Source organism: Trichoderma reesei (genome assembly GCF_000167675.1).
Source record: "Trichoderma reesei QM6a unplaced genomic scaffold TRIREscaffold_9, whole genome shotgun sequence".
Classification (NCBI taxonomy): Eukaryota; Fungi; Ascomycota; class Sordariomycetes; order Hypocreales; family Hypocreaceae; genus Trichoderma; species Trichoderma reesei.
Genome location: NW_006711156.1, coordinates 1,093,131 through 1,112,851, shown reverse-complemented (window position 1 = coordinate 1,112,851; position 19,721 = coordinate 1,093,131). Strand labels below are relative to the sequence as shown.

Sequence of the window (19,721 nt, the reverse complement as noted above, 5' to 3'; positions counted from 1 at the left end):
CACGAGCACGCACGCAGGGCCTGCTGCTGCTGGGCGCACCGCTCCGACCATTACGTCTGCTCCAACGGTGGCTCCCGTACGGTGACAGATTGGTAGATGACGGAATTGGGGGGAAGATGCAGATTGTTACACTGTTGATTTTTTGCTTGCTTGATTGGACAACATGGCGTTGGGTAGCTTGTTTGTTTTGGTTTCCTCATCGTGTTTAGACCACTGCTGGAGAGAATTCTCTAAAGGCATTCTGTAGCGTTTACGAGTAGAATACTCGATACTTGCCACATTTACTATCTATCACTCAGAGCTGCCTACCTTCTCATTAGGCTATTAATCATGCAATCGAGTCCCATTGTTGCATCAAAAGTGCATGTATTCTGACATGATTTGCGTAGAAAAAACACTGCGCAAGTGTTTGCAATAGTACTTCAATTTAAACTGGGACGTGGAGATGGTTGTCACTTTTTACCAATTTCACGGTCCAGCTTATTAGTAGTAGATCGCACCTTCTCCCACACGCCACACGCGTCCTTGCGCATCTTCACCCCTCCACGCAAACAAAAAAAAAAACCCTCCCACTTTTCATCCTCTCACAAACCGCGGCTCCAATGTAGCCTCCATCGTCGAGCGCTCTTCAGTGCTTCCAAGCAGCAGATACTTGTTCCCTCTTGCTTCTCCAGCAGTCGCAGGAAACACCACAAGAAGAAGAATAAAAATGTCGGCAGTCGACTCCGAATCGAGGCTGTCTGACAAGGACGAGTCGCAGCTGTCGGCTCCTCCTCCTCTCAGCGACCTGGACAGCTCCGACAGCGACAGCGACAGCGAGCCGGCATCGTCGTCGAAACAGGAGCAAGAGCCCGAACCCGAGCCTGTAGAATGGCTCGCCACTTCACGGTCGCGGCGGACCACAGCCGGCAACCGCATGAAGTCGATGCTGGCCAACGAGGAGCCCGACTCCGACCTCGAGCTGCTCTTCGCCGAGTCCGACAACGACCAGGGCTTCTCCGATGCTGGCGACGATGCCTCCGACGTCCAGATGGATTCCTCGTCCGACGACGAGGACGACAACAATGCTGCCGCCGACGAGCTCGAGGGCGAGCGGGAACTGGAGCGCCAGGCCCGCGAGCGGCGCGCGGCCCAGCGGAAGCGAAAGGCGCAGGACGGCATCCCGGCCAAGTTTAGGAAAAAGGTGCGCATCACCACGGCCACTGCATCGGACACGTCGACGCCTGCGCCCGCGCCCGCGCCCCGACCAAAGAAGAAGTCCGAGCGCGCGTCCTGGCTACCGTCACCGGCCGACCTGCCCACCCGGGCGTCGTCGCGCAAGACGACGCGCATGTCCAAGGAGCAGCTGCACCAGCAGATGATTGAGCGCGAGGAGCGGCGGCTGCGGCAGCTGGAGCTGATGCAGAAGAAGGCCGCCCGGATGGAGGCGCTCAAGAAGCCGCCCATGACGCAGGAGGACCGCCTGCGCGAGGCCGCCATCGTGGAGAAGCGCAACAGCAAGAGCCTCAACCGCTGGGAGGTGGCCGAGAAGCAGAGGGAGGAGGAGCGGAGGGCCAAGTTGGCGGCTCTTAGCCAGAGGACGCTGCAGGGCCCCGTGCTGACCTTTTGGACGGGGCTGGGCGAGGCGAGGCGCGTCGTCATTGAGGAGGAGAAGCCCAAGAGGAGGCGGGTAGAGAAGAAGGACAAGGACAAGGACAAGGCCAAGGACGCCGGACCAAAACCCGAGCCCGAACCTGGAAAGGACACTATTACTACTACTATTACTACGACCGCCGCCTCTACCTCCAACGATCCAGCAGCCGGCAAGCAGGGCAAGGAAGACCAGCAACAGCCGGGTTCCTCTTCCGACAAGGCAGCGGCGGCGACGGCCAGCGGTGCTGATGATGCGGCGAATCCTCCTACGCTTCAGCCAACGGCAGATGCCGCCGACAGATCCCCAGCGGTTGCGCCCCTGAAGGAACTAAAACAGGAAGAAGAGGATGGGAGCATGCCTCAACAGCAAGAAGAGCCCCCTAAAACAACGCCAGACAAGGAAGAAGCAGCATCGTCAGCAACTGTTGCTACAACCACTACGGTTGCTGCCACGAAAGCACCCGAAGAACTGCGTCAACCCCCGATGCTCGCCTCGCCTTCTCTGCCTCCTCCTCCCACTCCTCCACCGCCTCATAGTGGCCTGGCTGCACCAGTGGCCGCCTCGCTCTCAGGACCGCCTGGCCAGATGTCTCCCCTAGCCGCACCCGCCGGCATGGGCAGTCCACGGCCAATAGAGGCCGGCAAGCCATCGGGCGTGCTCGCGCCCCCTATTCTTGCCCCCCCGCCAGCCATGAGCATGGACTATCGCCCCAGCGCCGCACCAAAGTCCAACGTCCTCGCGCTGCCATTGCCTCAGGCAAATCTGGCTCCTCCTGCTCCTCCGCCTCACGTCCAGACGGCACCCGGTCCCACGGCCGGCCCAGCTCATGTGTCGACGGAGCCCGTTCTTCGGCATACCGTCCTGCGGCCCATCATCCCCGATCCCGACCCAGTCAGCAAATCAGCAAGCCCCAGTCTCTCAGAACCGCCCTCGCAGCCTGCCCCTGGCGCCGCTGATGTTCCCGAAGCCCCCGAAACCACGACTCGGAACGTCATCATCTTTCAGAACTTTGATGAAAACGCCCTCCAAGACAAGAGCATCCAGACCCAGATCCTCTTTGGCCGTAAGATGAACAGACTTAACAGTATGTCCCGCCCCCCCGTCCATTCCTCCTCCTCCTCCCTCTTTTCAATTCCTCCAAGCTCCTGTTTACTGATACAATCTAACTTTTTTCTCTTCTTCTCTTCCGTCCACAGAGCCGCCATCCACTCCAAACTGCATCATCACAAACCTGCCAGCTCGTTACCGCGACCCCAAAACCGGGCTGCCGTACCACAACGTTGCCGCCTACCGGGAGCTCCAGCGTCTGCAGCGCGGCGAGCTGAGCTGGAGCCGCATCCTCAATGCCTGGGTGGGCAGCCAGAAGGTGGCCGCCGACGGCGTCCCGGCGCGCTTCCTCGACCCCAACGCGCCCACCAAGTCTGCCGAGGAGAGGGAAAAGGAGCGGCTGGCCCAGATCAGAGCCGTCCCTCCACAGCCGCAGTCGCAGCCGCAGTCGCAGTCGCAGTCGCAGCCTCTGCAGGTGCAGCAGCAACAGCAACAGCATCAGGCGCCGCCGCCGGCTGTCGTGGCGGCAGCCCACAAGTCTCCCCAAGTTCAGCAGCATGTGCAGCAGCAGCAGCAGTCCCAGCAACAGGGGGGCCAGAGATTGTCAGGGCCGCAGCAGCGAGGAGCTCACCAGCAGCCTGTACAACAGGCGCATGGCCAGCTTCAACAACCGCCAGCCCAGCAGCAGCAGCCACCTCCTCAACAGCACCAGACTCAAACAAGACCAAGTCCTATTCTCCAACCACCGACACCGCAGCAACAACAGCAGCCACAGCAGCAACGGCCTGCACCAAACACAGCCACCAATATACCTTCTCCACAAGCACAAGCCCCTCCACAGCAACCACTCCTCTCAACACCAGCGTCACAAGTGCCGCAAGCATCGCCATCGCCCGCCCTCCCAAATTCTCCTACCCGACAAGGCGCGACTATACCTCCTCTACCTCAGCAGACGCAAACCCAGCCTCCTGCTGCTTCTTCACTTCCACCACCACCATCTCAAGCCCCAGTTCAGCCCCAACCTCAGCCTCTTCAGCCTGAGAACAAAGCTGCAAGAGGAGCACACGTGTCTCCGAATCAACAACAAGTGACGCAAGCATCGGAATAATAAGTGTATGAAGTGATGTTAGTCATCCTGATTGTCATTGCCTGATAGTAATCGATTCAGCAAGAAGGAATGTGTACTTTATATACTCTGTGGGATAACGGCGAGATTTTCAGCGCACTGCTCTCGGATGGCGGGATCTGAGACACCAGCAATCATTTGAGTATAATAATAGCTCACAGGATGTAAAGATAGCATAAACGACTCGAGAAGAAGTTGAAGCGTGCTTTGCTTGTCTTGTTTCAAACTTCCGTCACGATCACGCACAATACCTCTTGAAATGTGAATCATGAATTTGATCCAGGCAGGAGTGCTGGCAAGAAACTACCTTTGATTGACTGACTTTGATCCGTCAGACATCATTACTTAATTAACATCAGACGAATGACTTCAACGCAGCTCCAGAAACAGCTCATACATTGACAATACCAAAAAGTTAATCACCGCGAGCAAAAACCTTGAATTGCTTTTGAGACAAAAATCACTTGCCAATCTGCTATTAATAGGTCCATCCGCCCTTTTCCATAGTCTTACAAATAAAGAACAACAATAAGCAATCGTCAAAAATAAAGTCGTTCCTTTTCTGGTTCCGCATTTGATATTCCGCCGCACTCAATGATCTTTTTTGGAAATAAGGATCCAATTGCACGTAGCACACTCTTCTCTTGCAAGAGCCAACGCCTACCAAACTCGCATCGTCCTCCAGCGGCCAATGAAAAAAAAAATTGACTTGAAATAAAAAGGTAGAGACGTCAGAGTCCACCGCGACCAATAAATAGGACCCAGGGTATTGTTCCATGCTCAGCTCGCCTATATACCGATCAGGCAAAGTTGTCAGACCGGTCAACCCAGATATCTTCCAGCTCGGCAAAGCTGTGGAAATGAATCGGGCGGTGCTGGTCACTGTAGAATGGCAGCGGCGTGTCTAGCTTGACGTGGATGGTCTTCTTCTCCATGCCTGCAAAAGCACTACCCATGAAGCTATAGTTCCATTTACCGTCATCCGGCACGAGGAAGAAGCCTCTGAATCTGGGACTCAGCAGAAGCTTGCGCTTCTCTCCCATGGTAGTGGTGAACCCCTGGGGCTGGTCGCTCTGCAGGTCCTTGTTCTCAACACCCCACTTGTATCCTTGAGGAGTCAGTCCCCAAGCAGACAAGGAGACGCTGCCGGGTGTGAAAGACACCGACACCGTCACCGTATTGGTCTTGTCCCACTCCTCATGTGCATCCAGCAGCTTGGCGTGCTCCGTCACATCTGCCGCGGACATGTACGGGAGCTCGCTGCCCGCTTGTGTGTGGATGACACCTAGGGGCTCCATGCCATCCAGGAACTCGCTCTGGGGCAATTTCTGCGGAAGCTGCACGTTGCGCAGACCACCAATCTGGGGCACCATGACGATACACTTGATCTCCTTGACCTGATCGTTGTCAGGAGCCGAGGCGCCGTAAAGATAGCCCGCGACCTGGACTCGCAGATCTGCGATTGTGATGAACTTCTTCAAGATGTTGTTGGGCATCACGTATGTGACATCGTCCAGATCACTGTCCACCGACGAGACATAGATGTTCTTGGCTCGCGTTCGCAGGTTCGAGGTCGCAATTGCTCGTGTTCGCCATTCCGTCTTTGAAGCAAATGTCTGCTGCTCAAATTGAGACGTCGTGGTGACGATGATGTCTTCGCCGTGGACGTTTTGCGTCTTCGTCGTAACAGCAGTCAATTGCTTCTGCTCTTCTTGCTGCTTCTCAATCTCGGCAGCTTGCTGCCTCTGCATTGACGGCGCAGAAATCTCCATACCCAGAATGATATCTCGGACTTCCGTGCTTGTCAGACTGGCCACGTTCACGTTGTTCTTCTTGCCGTAGTCGTTCAGAATGAGGTCGCGCAGTTGGGTCTCGACCTTGATCCACTCCTCGTCACTCAGGGATGGCCAGATGTGATGCTCCAGCGTGATAACGGTCTTGTCAGGTCGGAGGATGAGCTTCGTCTTGTCAGGGTTGACGTGGAGAGCGCGCAGAATGAGAATGAGACGAGAAAAGGCCGTGTAGGAAGAAATGCTCTTCAGCCACTCATCGTACAGGTTGAACAGCACCATCTGAGGCTCGGTCGCTCGCAGAATCATGTCACCCAGCTTCTCCACCTTCATAGCAGCCTGGAAAGGAAGCTGCAGCTCGGACGCGCGAATGGAGATGTTGGGGAAGTCGACCAACTGGACCTCGAGGGGATCCAAGAGACCCTTTCTGGTAACAATCAGTTGCTTGGGCTGTTCCTCAACAGGGAGCGAGCGGATCAGCGCAGCCACTTCTTCCGCCGTCTTCCACTTGGCGAGCTGTCCAAGACGTTTCTGACCCGCCCACACGCTGGTGTGAATAATCTTCAAGAAGAGCTGGCCAGTACGCGGGTTGAAGATGAAGATGGCGCCGTTGATGGGTTTGGTGGTCAAGTTTCCTTCAAACGTCTTGTGAATGGTCACTCGGTACACGTTGGTGTCGTCAATGAACAACTGCGTCTGGTTGCTGAAGAGCTCCGAGTAGTTCTGTGAGTTCAAAAACTCCTGATTGCTCTCAGAGGCATACAGCTGCAGACCCTTGCGGATACGCTCTCGCAGGACGTACAGTGCCGGGTTTGCCTTCATGATCTTGGCCATGGCTTGTTGGATGAGGACCTTGAGTCCCGGGAAGTACATTCCGTAAGCCGAGTAGAGATTGTACGCCAAGTCGATGCCAATCATGATACCAGTGGCTGAAGGATAGATACTGGAGCTATCGGTCGTGTAATCAAGGTACTTGGCACGAGTATAGCGCTCAATATCGTGAGAGTCGTAGTCACCGTACCGCAGCTGCACATCCACCCAGAACTTGTTGGTCGTGGTGGGCTCAATGACATCTTTCGTGTCGTACAGGAGTGAGGGGCGGGTGACGTTCCATTTGTGGCTGGCAAAGAGAAGAATATCGGCGCAGGAGCTGTTCATCTTGTAAGATTTACGGGGATGAATAGTCTCCTTCTGCACAGTCTCGATGCCGAGAGATTCCAGTTCCTGGTCAAAGACTTGGCAGAGATCCATGACCACTGACTCGTGAATTTTTTGCCACAAGTGAGCTCGGAAGATCTGAATGAGGGAAATCTTCAACGTGGGAATCTTGCCGTGCAAGAAGATGCCGGTAAGATCCAGCTGAACCTGGAAACCGACGTAGACGTTGGCTCTGTTGATTGTGGGAGACCACCAGAGAGTGAAGCGACGGTTGGGAATCTGGTTCAGACCAGATCGCTGGGCGTTGGTGAGCTTCTTGAACTTCATGGACTCTTCGAAACCGGAGGCCTTTTCCCAGAAGAGGCCTTCCCATGAAGGGAAACCGGTGGCCTTGAAAAGCGTATGTTCGAGGATGGTCTCAACACCACCCAAAGCCTGGATAACATCTGTTCGGTAGGCATTCAGGTTCCACAACTTGCCGTCGTGTCGCTGGCTCGTCCACCAGAACGGGTTGCTCTTCATGAGCTGATAAATCTTGAACTCGGCTCGAGCACGGAAACCCTTGTCGAAGCTGAGCGTGCTTCGATCCTTCTGGAACAGAGTGTTGATCCTCGGCAATCCACGATCCCAGCTGTCCTCCAGATCTTCCAACGTCAGACGTCGGTTCTGCTGGTTCGCCTCCAGGCGCTTCTGAGAGTACTCCGTCCAGACACGTTGGGAATCGATGAACTCGGCCTCCCATGGGATAATGTATCGGAAGATGTTGGGGATCAGCGTCTCCTCGGCATGCGTCATACCAGCTCTGTAATGAGTGACGCCCGTGTCGGTTTGCTTGGACCACCGCTTGTCACTAGCCGGGATGAGAATGTGGGAACCAGAAATCATACCCAGACCACCGAGTTCCTTGGGGGTGTAGAAGACGGCAGGAGGGAAACGAGAAGGCATCTTTGAGTTCAAGCCTATCTTGACTCGCGTCTGGATCTTGGTTTCACACTTGACGATGGTGTCGAGGAGCTCAATGGTGGAGACAGCGGCCTCGCGGTAGTACGTGAACAGGGCAATGAGAGCAGTATTCCACTTATTCGCGATCTTGGTGAAGGTCGTCGAGCCAGACGACATGAGAATTTGTCGGATCCTGTTGTTGAACTTCTGAATGTCTTCTTCCGTGACTTGCAAGAAGGCATGCGCCGTTCTCTCTTTGGTTGTGTTGTCGACCAGGGACCAGACGCTGTCTTTGACGGGGAACTCGTCATTCAGGTTTCGGCACTTTGGCAGAATGCGGACCTCGAACCCGCACATTGAGAAGAGCAAGTTGGGGTTATCCCGACTGTAAACACTGACAAAGCTGTCGTCCCAATCAATCGTCGTGACAGATCGCGGCAGACGGTTCTTGAAATCCCAGAAGACAGCTCGTCCAAGGTTAACATCGTGTCGCATCAGGCGCATACGAGAGTCTCGTGGCCAGCACTTCTTGCTCTTATATCCGATGACATTTTCAAAATTGGGATCGGGTTGCTCGGTAAGGAATCTTTGGATGAGATCTCGCGATTCTTCCGCTGTGAATCGAAGGAAGATCCAGATCTTATCGATGTATCGGCTGTAAAGTCTGATTGGGTGCCTGGTCTCGGTTTCCCGATCACGGAACTGCAAGAAGTCGTTGGGGCTCTGCGGAGGTCCGGCAATCTCGCTGGCTCGTTGAGGACCGAGGAGCAGCAAGTCGAGGACAAGGCCATAGTACTGGAACACGAATGCAGAGAACTGGAGGCCACGAATCATGCCATAGCTGTTGACATGGTTCATATCCTTGTAGGTGAGCTGAACGTTGTTCTTTGCCGTAATGTAGTCAGCAAGGTTGTGGTCCATGATCAGCCTGAGCAAAGAGTTGAGGAGCGTCAACTCCATCTTCTCGTAGACTTTCGACAACTCCGTTTCGATCATGACGTTGCACTCGCCATTTTCAGTCTCCCAGACCTGGCTCAGATTGTTGATGCCCTGAGCCCATTTGTAAACCAAGAGAGGGGGCACCTCAGAATCGGAAGGTTTGATCCAAGCGGGGAAGAGATGTCTCTGGTCAGCCTGGTACCACAGATATTGATCAAGATAGGCATCGCTAATCTTCTCAATGGGTTCAATATCGTAGACGGGATTGATGGTGCTGTAGTTGTCATTCATGTCGATGTTGACTTCCTTGAACGCTCGCTGGGTGAGGAGGAATCGCTTGATGCGCTCCAGTGTTGTGCCAGGGCTATCGTAAGCCTGCTCGATGAGGGCAAGCTCCTCACGCTGGCTCTGGTTGAGGCGGCCCTTGACGGAATAAGCCTCTCTCAATCGTTCCAGTGCCAAGATCAGGATCTTGGTGTCGTGCTTGTAGGAAACACTGGGGAATGGAATAGGAGAGAACTTGCGAGACTCCAGCCAGTGAACGGTCGTGGTGTAGATGGCAACAGCCTCTTCCGAGGAGACGTACGGACCATCCTTCATGTGGTTGTGCTGGCGCTCCTGCTCTGCCTTGAGCCAGAGTCGGGTCAGGCGGCCAACGTTCTTCTTGGCAACAGTCTTGTCAACGGTAGCACCACGACGAATACGCTCGCGGTTGTAATGAGCGACCGAAACCCACCAATCGGCCTTGGCCTTGACATAGCGTAGAATGATGTTCTCGATGGGGGCAGGCAGGCCGGGCACCTTCCAGGGAATGTTACTCTTCCAGCAACGCCAAGCCTCGGAGAGATGTTGCAGCACAGTGTTGACCTTATTTTGCTTGATACCCTCGGGCATCATGTCCAAGAGATCTGCCATGACAGAGGCACGGAGCTCGAGGTCAAAGTGAGACTCGACGCGCTGCTTCGTGACTGTTTTGGCGACACCTTTGCTGTGTCGGCCCTCGAATTGACGAGACAGCAAGTTCCCAAGCCATCTTTCGAGGAGAGGGATGATACCGCGCATGAAGAAGAGCCAAACCCTCCAAGCAGGCGCCCAGAAACCACAACCGGGACCTTTTCCGACAGGGCCGGAATTGAATCTGTAGTAGATGAGATGCTTCAAGTCCTTGCAGGTTCGAATCTGATGCATGAGCTTGTACTTGTAACGGTACATGCCTGTCAGCTGTCCAACGTGGTTAAAGGCATAGAGAATGCCATCCGCCAGCTGGAAGGCGTCGATGTTGCCCAGTCGGTACTGAACTTGCGCATCGACGATCAGCTTTGTCAATCTCAGGATCTCACGCATCAAGTGGAAAGCGTTTCCAAATCGAGACTTCTTTCGCTCCTTGGTGGTCAGGGTCTTGACAGGCTTCAGATTGAAGTTGTAGTCAAGATGGAGGTATGTAAGGTTCTTTCGATGAATCAGGAGGTTGAGCATGTTGAAGCCTTGGCGGCAAACCTGAAGACCAGCCTCCACCCAGTCGATGGTGGTCTGCTGGAAGAACTTGGTCTGCTTCAGGGATCGAAGAAGGTTTTGGTTGTTCTGGGCCTTGGGCTTCTTCTTGTGTAGCTCATTGAGAACAAAGTTCTTGAGCAGCTTCTGGTAGGAAACGCGGACCTTGACGGGCGGTCGGTTCGCAGGAGGGTGCTCGAGATACCACTGCTTGATCAGGGGCACATCCTGAGCGCGAACCATCTTGCCAGATCGCCGGTTGAATGGGTACGGTGCCCACCAGAGCTCGATAGCAGCAGCTGTATCATCGTTGTCGAGGTCTTCGTCGGCCAGGAACGGCTCCACGCCATCAGGAAGCTCGAAAGCATCCTCCTCTGGCTCCTCGTTGCTCCCTGGGCCGAACAATTCGTCTTCGAGAGACGTCTCCACGTTCTTTGGCGCCACGTTGCGTGATGAAATGGGGTTAATACGGCGGTCGAAGTGGAATGTGGGCAGATCCGGGTCATCGACACGGTTGTAGACAACCTGGGGGTGCGAGTACCATGCAAGATGGACGCTGCGGGGCAGAGAGTTGTACAGGTACGGGAAAGCCACTCGAAACTCGGTTCGGATAGGATTCCTGAAGATGATCCGATCAATGGCGTTGAACTCGCCAAAGTCCTCGTCGTTGGGGTTGATGTCCTTGTACAACGGCTCGAATCGCGGGCCACCTGGCAAGGCAACATTCAGCGCCTTGGCTGTAAGAAGGCTCTTGAGATCGAAGAGGTAGAAGTAGTTCTTGTCCACGACATCTGAGATCAAAGGCCGACTGAGACGGAACAAGGCTGCCATCTGAGGCAATGTAAGATTCCATGCCTTGTAGCTGGGTCCGTTGACGTGGGGTGTATCGAGCAACGGCCGGTGGTCGTAGAACCACTCGTAGACTGCCTCGTCTTCGTCTTCGTTGAGCTCCATCTGAATGGGCTCGAGCGGCTCCACGTCCTCGATGTTTTCGGACCATGACAAGGGCGGCTCTTCGTCGTCGAATGGCGGAAATCGCATACGCTTGAACAGCCTTCGGTCGGCCTTTTCCTTTCGCATGAACGTCCACATCATGGCCCACTGTGCAAAAAAGACCGGCTCGATGACCCTTGGGATTTCGTTGACCAGGGTGAGACAGCCGTTGACATGGTACAGAACCTTGACCTCTCGCGCAGATTCCCAGGGCATGGGCATGTTCTCCAAAAGCTTGAGGACGGCATGGGGCATGAACTTGAGTGCACCCAGGTAGCTTCGCTTGTCATTGGTGTACTTTTTCTGCGAGACATCGCCGATATCCTTGACAATCTTCCGCAGGTGCTCTGGAGGCATGTCGGCCTTTTGCGTCTGGACGAAGCCTGCCTTTCGCTTCTCGCCAAATCTGTTCCGCTGGTTTCGCAGCCATTCCTTCTTCTTCTGGGCAAACCTGGCGATATGGGCATCGGCGGGCGGTCGATAGCCGGGCGGTGGCGGGGCTGGAGGAGCGGGTGTCGACGGAGGAGGAGGAAGCGATGACGAGGGGGGAGGCGGGGGAGGAGGAGGAGGCCCCCAGCCCGGCGGCGGAGGCGGCGGGAGTTGCGACATGGCGATGCCTTCACTCGTTCAGAGGCAATTCGTGAGGTTGCCTGCCTGAAGGCCTGGAGCCGTGGCGCGTGTCAAAGACGCGCTGGCAGCCGTGGAATTGCAGACACAGAACCGCTGCCACGAGAGATGCTGGGATGCGGCCTTCAGTTCTGATGATGAAGATGCCGGCCTCGCTGGAATCAGACGACGACCAGCGCGGAAACGATGCAGAAGGTCGGATTGGTGATGAGCTTCGCCTTCGAAACAATTTCTTGGACAAGATCCCGAGAGGCACTAGCTGGGTGTCGATGCTAGTTGGTCACGTGACCGTGACTTGCTGAGGACGGCCGTGCTTTGTACCTTGAATCATGGAGAGCAGGCAACAGATACGGGAAACTCTTGAGCTGATGAAGCTTTTCTTCCTGGTGTTTTTGCATATGAAGTGGATACATATGATTATTCACATGCGGTTTAAACAGATGTCAGAAACTCAAGATACATAGGATAACGCATCCCTGGGGTTTTCTCTCGATCTCCTTCTAGTACTGGGTGCCTAGATACCAGATAGCTACTTTGTTCTGCAGCGTAACTCGAATTATCTCATACAGGCATCGGGACATGTCTGTTGCGTTGATGGGCACTGCAGAGTACAAAAGAAGGCTAAAAACAATCAGAATAAGAAGTACCTACGTTCATATAACGTGATATATCGCGGTTTCCCCTAATGTCATAGTTTGTAGTGGTAGTTTCTTTCTCGAAGCATTTGCTCCAGGGTACATCGACCATCGAAGGAGGAGCCTTCCAGGAGCCAATCAAACCCGCCCGGAAAAGCCTTACATAATCATTCATTCATGATCTTCTCCCGCCGGCAACACCAGGTCTACTCTGTCGCGACAGCGCTCGACTCTACAAGGCCCCAAGCAGACGCCGTCACGACTCAATCAACATGGCGCACCTCAGTATGTTGTTTGCCAACCATCTGGTGGCCATGGCCCATGCTAACCGCAATCCGCAGACGTCAAGCCGGACCCGGCTCTTCTGAAGCTGGAGGGTGCGTAACTTATCAGTCCGAAGCACATGCAACCGATATCCCCATCTAACCCGAAGCACAGCGATGCAAAAGGCCCGCCATCGCCACTTCCGATTCACACCCAGAACCGCTCGAATCAGCTTCATGTACATTGCCGTTGTTCCCGCCATCTTCGGATGGGTCGCCTACAAGACAGACGTGAGTGAAGACTATGAGCACTTGTCCAGAGGGGGAGGGGGAAGGCAGGGGAGGGGACACGGATTGAGTGGGATGCTGGGATGCTGACTTTGGGCCAGGGACTCTGGGATTTCCGAGCGAAGCGAAAGGGCGATACCATCTACGAGAAATAAAACTACCAGGTGCTGGATGGCGGAGAAGGTTGCATAAATTCAAGAGGTTCCTTACGGTAATAGAGAACCTGTTGTTGGGCGGATCCTGGGTAGGCATCCGACGTATATACCAGAAACGAGGAGAAGAGAAGTAACAAATGGAACACGATCACCGTACCGCAGCCTGCCAAACATCCTTTTGCAGTCGTGGGTTGGTGCCGGCCATTCCAAAGGGCGAACACTTTGTTTCCTCGCCAGACTGAAGTCACTGTGCCGGGGTGGTAAACATTTGCAAAGCCCAATTGAAGCCGTATTTCGCCTTGACCCTGCGCTGAAATATCTGGGTATATCGCATCTTTAACAAAATCTCAACCACGTCTGTCACATTTCCCCATAGCAAGGCACCTTACTTGCACTCTACCAGCGTCTGCCGCGCGATGCCCCCGGTGGCCCGTCCGGCAGCTCCTCTCCTCTCCTCCACTCACCCGAGGGAATCCTGCCCTCTCTCCAGCCGATTGGCCTGCCCTGGCGGCCAGAGCCGCGGCCAAAGTTGCTGTCCCGACCATGGAAACCACCCCTGAAGCCACTGCCACGACCGTCCCGCCCGGCAGATAATGATGCTCTTCTGGCGGCCGATGGTGGCGCTACAGAGCCGTCTGACAAGGGAGGAAGCACCGCACATGAGATGTAATCACCAACCACAAATCTCCAGTCGGCCAGTGTCTTGTCTTTGGCGCCATCGTCCATCATCGAGATATCTGGACCGGCATCATCATCATCTGCGAAAGGATAGCCCTCGCCAATGACGATGCTTCCTAGGTCCTTGACGGCAAACTTGGGCTGTGCAGCGTGAATGGCGCTTGTGCCGCGCAAATCCGGGCAAACGAGCTGGAACGAGAGCCTCGTGCCCACCGCGGGAGTAGGTATTGCGCTGGGTTTGGCTGCCGCCAGTTCAAGGGCGAGCTCATGGAGAGTGCAGGTGGGCCATGTGTAGATGGGAACATGTGGCGGGAGAGACGGTGAAGCGAACTCCTCTGGCCTGAAGGGTTATGCTGTTAATCAGCTGTGCTCTTTGAAAGTGCCATATGGTGATGCCATGATAAGAGGCGCGCGTACCTGTGAAAGCTGCCAGTCTTATGGAAGAGCCGAACTAAGAACGGAGTAACATCATGACCATCCCCTCCACGTGGGTTTGCCATTGTGGGAACAAGCTGGTAAAAACTACCTATAAAGTAGATGCGGCGTGTAAAAATTGCACAATTCTTCACTTTCTTAGCGTATCAGTTCGATCGTCGAATTTCTGTGTTGCTGAGGTTCAGTGGCAGTCACTGAAGCTGTAACGGGACACCAGTTGAGGCATCATGGGATTATCCGGATATCATCCGTAATCGATAGCGCAGCCTCAACCTCGGTGAGCTCACCGGATTATCTCTCTGCCAACCTCGACAACTCGAGACAACCCCCCATACCTATACATACTCTGCATCCACTGACCAATTTCCAAACACCTGCCGCTTACATACCCAGTTCTCGAGTTTTTGAGAGAATTTACAACATTAGGTAGTCGGAACATTGAACTCTTGGACAGACGGAATTAACCTGCAACTCTCCAAAGACGCTTACATAGCGCACACACCACCACCGCGACCATGGATTTCGCGGCTCTCATGAACAAGGAACTGTCCAAGACGAAAGAAAAGTCCACAAACGATGAAAAAAAATACTTGAAGCGCTCCGAGATCGAAGCGGAACGCAGAGCCGCATACCTAGCCGAGCAGAAAGCCCTCGAGGCCGAACGCGCGCGCAAGGCCGAAGCGAAGCGCAAGCGCGAGGAAGAAATCGCCGCCGAAAACGCGCAGCGGGAGGAGAAGCGCCGCCGGCTCGCGGAAGAGTCGCGCAGGAGGCAGCAGGAGAAGGAGTGGGAGGAGGAGCAGGCCCGGAGGAGGCGGCTCGGGCTGCCGGAGCTCGTCAAGGGCGAGGATAACGGCGGCAGCAAGGACGGCGGGCCCGCCGCGGACGACATGCCGGACGACGAGCTGATACGGAAGCTGAGAGAGCTGGGCCAGCCGGCGAGACTATTTGGAGAATCACACGCGGGACGGCTGAAGCGATACAAGAAGCTCACCACGGTCGTGACGCAGGGGCCGATACCCACGACGCTGCAGCTGGTAGACGAAACGGACATGAAGGTCGACGGCACGGTTCCAAAGGACAAGGAAGGCCGCCAGTGGCTGTTCAGGCAGTTGGCGAGCTACTTCACCATGGTGCTGACGGCCTACGAAAAGGCAATGGAGGAGGAGAAGCGAGACACGAGCGCCAGCAAGATGGCCTACAGCGCCATGGTGCAGACTCGCGAAAACATGAAGCCGGTAAGTCACTGATGCCTGGTTCAAGGAGACGACTCCATCTACAACTCCCATCTACGAATCAACCCCTCTCTTTCCGCATGTCCAGAGTACGCACAGAGGGAAGAGACTTGCTAACCCGCCGCAAACACCATACAGCTCTTCCGCAAGTTCGAATCAGGCGACCTCGACGACTCCCTTCTCCAGCCCATAGTCGAAATCGTAAAGGCCCTCCAGGAGCGCCGCTATGTCGACGCAAACGACGGCTACCTCCGCCTCAGCATCGGCAAGGCCGCATGGCCCATTGGCGTCACCATGGTGGGCATCCACGAGCGTAGCGCCCGCGAGAAGCTGCACGACGGCGAGAAGGGCCACGTCATGGGCGACGAAGCCACGCGCAAGTATCTGCAGAGCATCAAGCGCTGTTTAACCTTTGCGCAGGTCCGCTGGCCGCCGCAGGACCTGAGGCAGCTCATGGGGTGAGTCTTGTCTGTGTGTTCATGATTCCGTGTGTCCTCGTGGTCAAATAGATCGGAGGAGAAAGCGGGAAAAGGACATGAAAAAGGGGGGAGGGGGAACTTTGCGTTCACGGCAAAGCGTTTTCTTGGAAAGCCTATACTACCCACTACATGATGTGATATGATACCCCGTCTTAATGTGACGATAACAAGAAAGAAATGTATGCATGAGAAGCCCACTGAATTGGAGTCAAAAGCTACCAAATCATATTTGTAGACTTTGCTGCGCGTCGTTGCGCCATAGCATGATGTGGCATGATCTAGGGGGGAGTGCAGGCATGGACAGCACGAAGGGAAACCCAGTGTTGAGGACAGAAGCAGTTGGAGAGACAAATTGTGATAATGGGCAGATGAGAAAGAGCTTTTTGCAGCCGGGGCCTAACAAACTGAACAAAAAATAAAATAAAAGAAATCACATATTCCCTGTTTCTCCTTGCGCCTCCCTCTCTAATGCACATCGTATCTAACGTTCAAGCCCAGCATGTTCCATCATTGTCCTGAATGTCTCCCCTCTCCCCCTTTCTTTATGATTTTTCAGGAGAGGGGCTCTTCTCATGCTGGTCCCGCACGGCTGAGCTGGCAAATATCGGCTTCAGTCGTAAGCTCATTGTGAGTGACCGGTGGTCTCATTCCCATAGTCATGGTGAGTCGCGTACGAGCTCTGGGGTCTTCCTCTAGCTGAGGTAAGGTTTAGTGGCACCCAGCCCATGGGTTACTTTGGCCCAAAGCTGCTCAAGTCTCCCCAACGTCAACCTCAGCGGCTTGATCAGTCGCAGGAGGGATACTACCACTGTCTTCGTACCAAGCATCCTCGACTTCGGGGCCTCCAACGGCGCTAGATTGCTGCTTCCTGGAATTGCTGGTTTCGAGCCCTGCAACAACAATGTTCATGCGCCGCAGTCGCTCTTTGGCCTCATGCTCGTACTTGCGCGCCACGGCCAGGGCATTGGTCTGTACGACCAGTCGTGGATCGGGGGAAACGGCTACCAGAAGCTATATGCAGTGTGAGCAAGCGCAGCTGAGAATGAAGAGAGCAAAATATGGAGCATCGGAGAGAAGCAGAGGATAAGCAAGTACCTTGTTCTTCGTATCTATGCGAGCTCGCAGTGAGCCATCGCGTATCATCCTGATGAGCTCCGGCTCCACAGACCGATTGGGGCTGCCGAATGCCGCGTCGAGGCTATCTAATGTGACGCAGGAGAAGGGTATAAAGTACTGGACGATGCATTTCTCGCGGATCATGGAGTAGATGGTTGGTATATGGGGCTGTAAGTATATGTCAAGGAGATAGTCGGCTCGCGACGATTCCAGAATGGAGAGGCAGTTGGAGTAGCGGCCGTTGACAAACAAACCAATGGCCTTGCGAATATGCGGCTCGTGTTCGAGGAAAGCCCTGAAGGACTGATTATCCAGAACGCGGTTCTGCAAGGCCACTCTGTCCATGGTTGCCAGCGCCAAAAGGCCGCCGTAGATGGCGACGTCGTTGGGACTGGCGACTGTGTTGTATTCTGTCGGAGATACGTTGGGATTGGTGTGGAGGAGCGTCACGGCGGCGTCGTAGTAATTGCCCAGCCCCAACAGGGCGACTCCGGATACCACCTTTGTGTAGGCCTGCTGCTGCGCTTGCTCGTCGTCCCCGCTCTGGATGTTTGAAATCTTGCCGACGTTGCTCAAGACGGTGGCCCAGTCACGGCGCTGGAAGGCGATGCTGGCCAAATGCATACCGCAGTCGAATATGTGCTTGGTTGTGCTGACGTCGTGTCGCATCTTGTTGTATGCTTCGGCAGCCTCGGAGAGCTTGCCAATCTTCTCGAAATGCTTGCCAAGGTCCTCATTGCCCATCTAGATAGATCAACAGATTGCAAGTTAGAAACGCAAGACGAACCCGTCAGACGGACAAGATGGAGGGGAGTCAAAGCTCACCCGAATGCTCTCCTTAATGAGGTTGTTCCTGTAACCCTTGAGTTCTGTCTCGAGGCGAGCAGTTTCGGTTCTGTTGGCCATCTCGGTCCTCTCTATCCATTCCTCGTCCCTCTGAGCCTCGGGCTCCTCTGGCGCAACGGAACGGAGCAGCTGCAAGGCATCCTTGTAGCGGGTGACATCTGAGCCGCTCTTTGCTTCGACGACGGCAGCTTTGAGGGCGTCGACGCGCAGCGGCACGCAGCATTTGCCAATGAGAAGCAGACGTTCGTACCGTGTTCGACCTAAGACGACGACGACGAGGTTGAGAAGACAAAGTTAGCATTTGCCCGAGGAGCTATGTCATTGCACGATCGAGAGCAGATAGTTGTAGAAAGCAGACTGGAGACCACCTTACCGACATAGTTTTGAATATAGAGATCGATATCTAGCTTTGGCAGCTCTGAGAAAGCGTACAGCCTCGAGGTCAGCTCGTTCCTGAACGAAGCGGGCAGTTGTTACGATGTGGAGGCAGTGGCAGGGCTGTCATTACCGGTGACGATGACATCTGGGGATTTTGCGTACGCCTGAGCATCTGAGCCCGGCTGCGTTGAGGTGGAAGCAGCCATGGGAGAGAGGGCGAGGAGACGGTTGTTTGATGGGAAGATGACGATTTGTTGCTTCGGCGAGGCTGCGGGTTCGAAGGTTCTCCCCTGCACGTGCCTCAGCCTTCTTCCTTGTGTGCAGCCTGAGGAGATAGCTTGTCTTGAAACTTTCGGCAGGCGAGTGATTGACGCAGCTGCTCAGTTTGGCGGGGTTGGAGCTTTCTGGGCAAGCGCCTGCGGGGGACGAAACAGTACCCGGGCAGTACAGAGCCACGCCTGCCAACTAAATGCATGCTGAAGGTACAGCCCACGTATCGTACGTCGTTTGTCGCTACCTAGGTACTGCCCGTGTTTGCGACACAACTGAACTTCCATCGAGGTAACCTCCATTTCACACGATATGAAGGGACATTTGCTGGGTAGGTCCCAACAAGAACATTCACTGTGAGACTTGCTCATTTTTTGCATTATGGTTTACCCAAGATCATTGGTGTAGCCAACTAATCGTCGCGGTCGAACTTTGCCATACGTCGATTCGTTCTCCAGGTGATTCGAGCGCCAAAAACCCATCTCCTCACAGGGACCTCGTAGTAGCGAGATGCTGACATTTGATCATAGGTAGCTTTTCATCTCCAGGAAGGAACATGTCAAGATGGGGAGCAGCGCAGTTGTGCGAGACACGCCATACGAGGCTAGATACTACTCTGTATTTAGGCAATTATGAAGTCCGTCCTATGATGATCATGAGGCTGCAGACTACCCAAGTATGTATCTACTACTACAACTAAGCTACCTACGCAAGCTACAGTACAGTATGCAGCGGCCCCCTTGACCTCTGGCGCGGCAGATGAACTAGCTTGCCGTTTTCCGATCCCCCTTCACTGCCATGCAGCTCGCTTTGTGGCTTAGACCTCAGCTCCGCCGGGAGGACGAGACCAGGCCCCTCTCAGCCCACCTAAGGGGGTAGTTCACCACCACTGTTGAGCAGCCGTTCACTTGTGTCCGGCAGTAGGCGAAGAGATCGTGAGTTGTTGGCATCCGAGCACAGCGATGCCGTGAAGCCGTGAAGCCGTGATGCCGCGATGCCGGGAGCAGGCGGCAGCTCCGAACTAGGGTCAGAGTGGCTCATGCAGGCGTACAGTACTTAGGTCAACTTGTACTACCACTGGCTCGTAGGGCATTTCCCAGATACCAGTAGACGATTCTGATCGCTAGGTTTTCGATGTGGGAAACACGGCGTTTCTCATGACCACACACGCACGCTGACCGGGAGTTGCAGGTCCGCCGT

At 54.7% G+C, this 19,721-nt stretch overlaps 6 protein-coding genes across 6 annotated transcripts; 3 read left to right on the top strand and 3 right to left on the bottom strand.

Moving 5' to 3' along the window:
* Positions 1 to 709: 709 nt before the first annotated feature.
* TRIREDRAFT_107567 (uncharacterized protein) lies at positions 710 to 3,788 on the top strand (the record flags this gene model as incomplete). The annotated part of the gene is made up of 2 exons (XM_006965476.1): positions 710 to 2,717; positions 2,830 to 3,788. The coding sequence occupies 2 exons, from the start codon at positions 710 to 712 to the stop codon at positions 3,786 to 3,788; spliced, it is 2,967 nt and encodes a 988-aa protein (XP_006965538.1).
* Positions 3,789 to 4,606: 818 nt separating this feature from the next.
* Positions 4,607 to 11,728, bottom strand: TRIREDRAFT_78109 (uncharacterized protein; the record flags this gene model as incomplete). Its single annotated transcript, XM_006965346.1, has 1 exon — positions 4,607 to 11,728. The coding sequence occupies one exon, from the start codon at positions 11,726 to 11,728 to the stop codon at positions 4,607 to 4,609; it is 7,122 nt and encodes a 2,373-aa protein (XP_006965408.1).
* Positions 11,729 to 12,721: 993 nt separating this feature from the next.
* Positions 12,722 to 13,087, top strand: TRIREDRAFT_61577 (uncharacterized protein; the record flags this gene model as incomplete). Its single annotated transcript, XM_006965475.1, has 3 exons — positions 12,722 to 12,758; positions 12,820 to 12,935; positions 13,034 to 13,087. Coding segments are annotated over 3 exons (207 nt in total), but the record flags the coding sequence as incomplete, so codon positions are not given.
* Positions 13,088 to 13,483: 396 nt separating this feature from the next.
* Positions 13,484 to 14,265, bottom strand: TRIREDRAFT_107564 (uncharacterized protein; the record flags this gene model as incomplete). Its single annotated transcript, XM_006965345.1, has 2 exons — positions 13,484 to 14,105; positions 14,183 to 14,265. 2 exons carry the CDS (start codon positions 14,263 to 14,265, stop codon positions 13,484 to 13,486), a joined length of 705 nt encoding a protein of 234 aa, XP_006965407.1.
* Positions 14,266 to 14,715: 450 nt separating this feature from the next.
* Positions 14,716 to 15,894, top strand: TRIREDRAFT_62029 (uncharacterized protein; the record flags this gene model as incomplete). Its single annotated transcript, XM_006965474.1, has 2 exons — positions 14,716 to 15,435; positions 15,571 to 15,894. The coding sequence occupies 2 exons, from the start codon at positions 14,716 to 14,718 to the stop codon at positions 15,892 to 15,894; spliced, it is 1,044 nt and encodes a 347-aa protein (XP_006965536.1).
* A 767-nt stretch (positions 15,895 to 16,661) lies between these two features.
* TRIREDRAFT_61965 (uncharacterized protein) lies at positions 16,662 to 18,146 on the bottom strand (the record flags this gene model as incomplete). The annotated part of the gene is made up of 3 exons (XM_006965344.1): positions 16,662 to 16,922; positions 17,007 to 17,771; positions 17,853 to 18,146. Coding segments are annotated over 3 exons (1,320 nt in total), but the record flags the coding sequence as incomplete, so codon positions are not given.
* Positions 18,147 to 19,721: the final 1,575 nt, after the last annotated feature.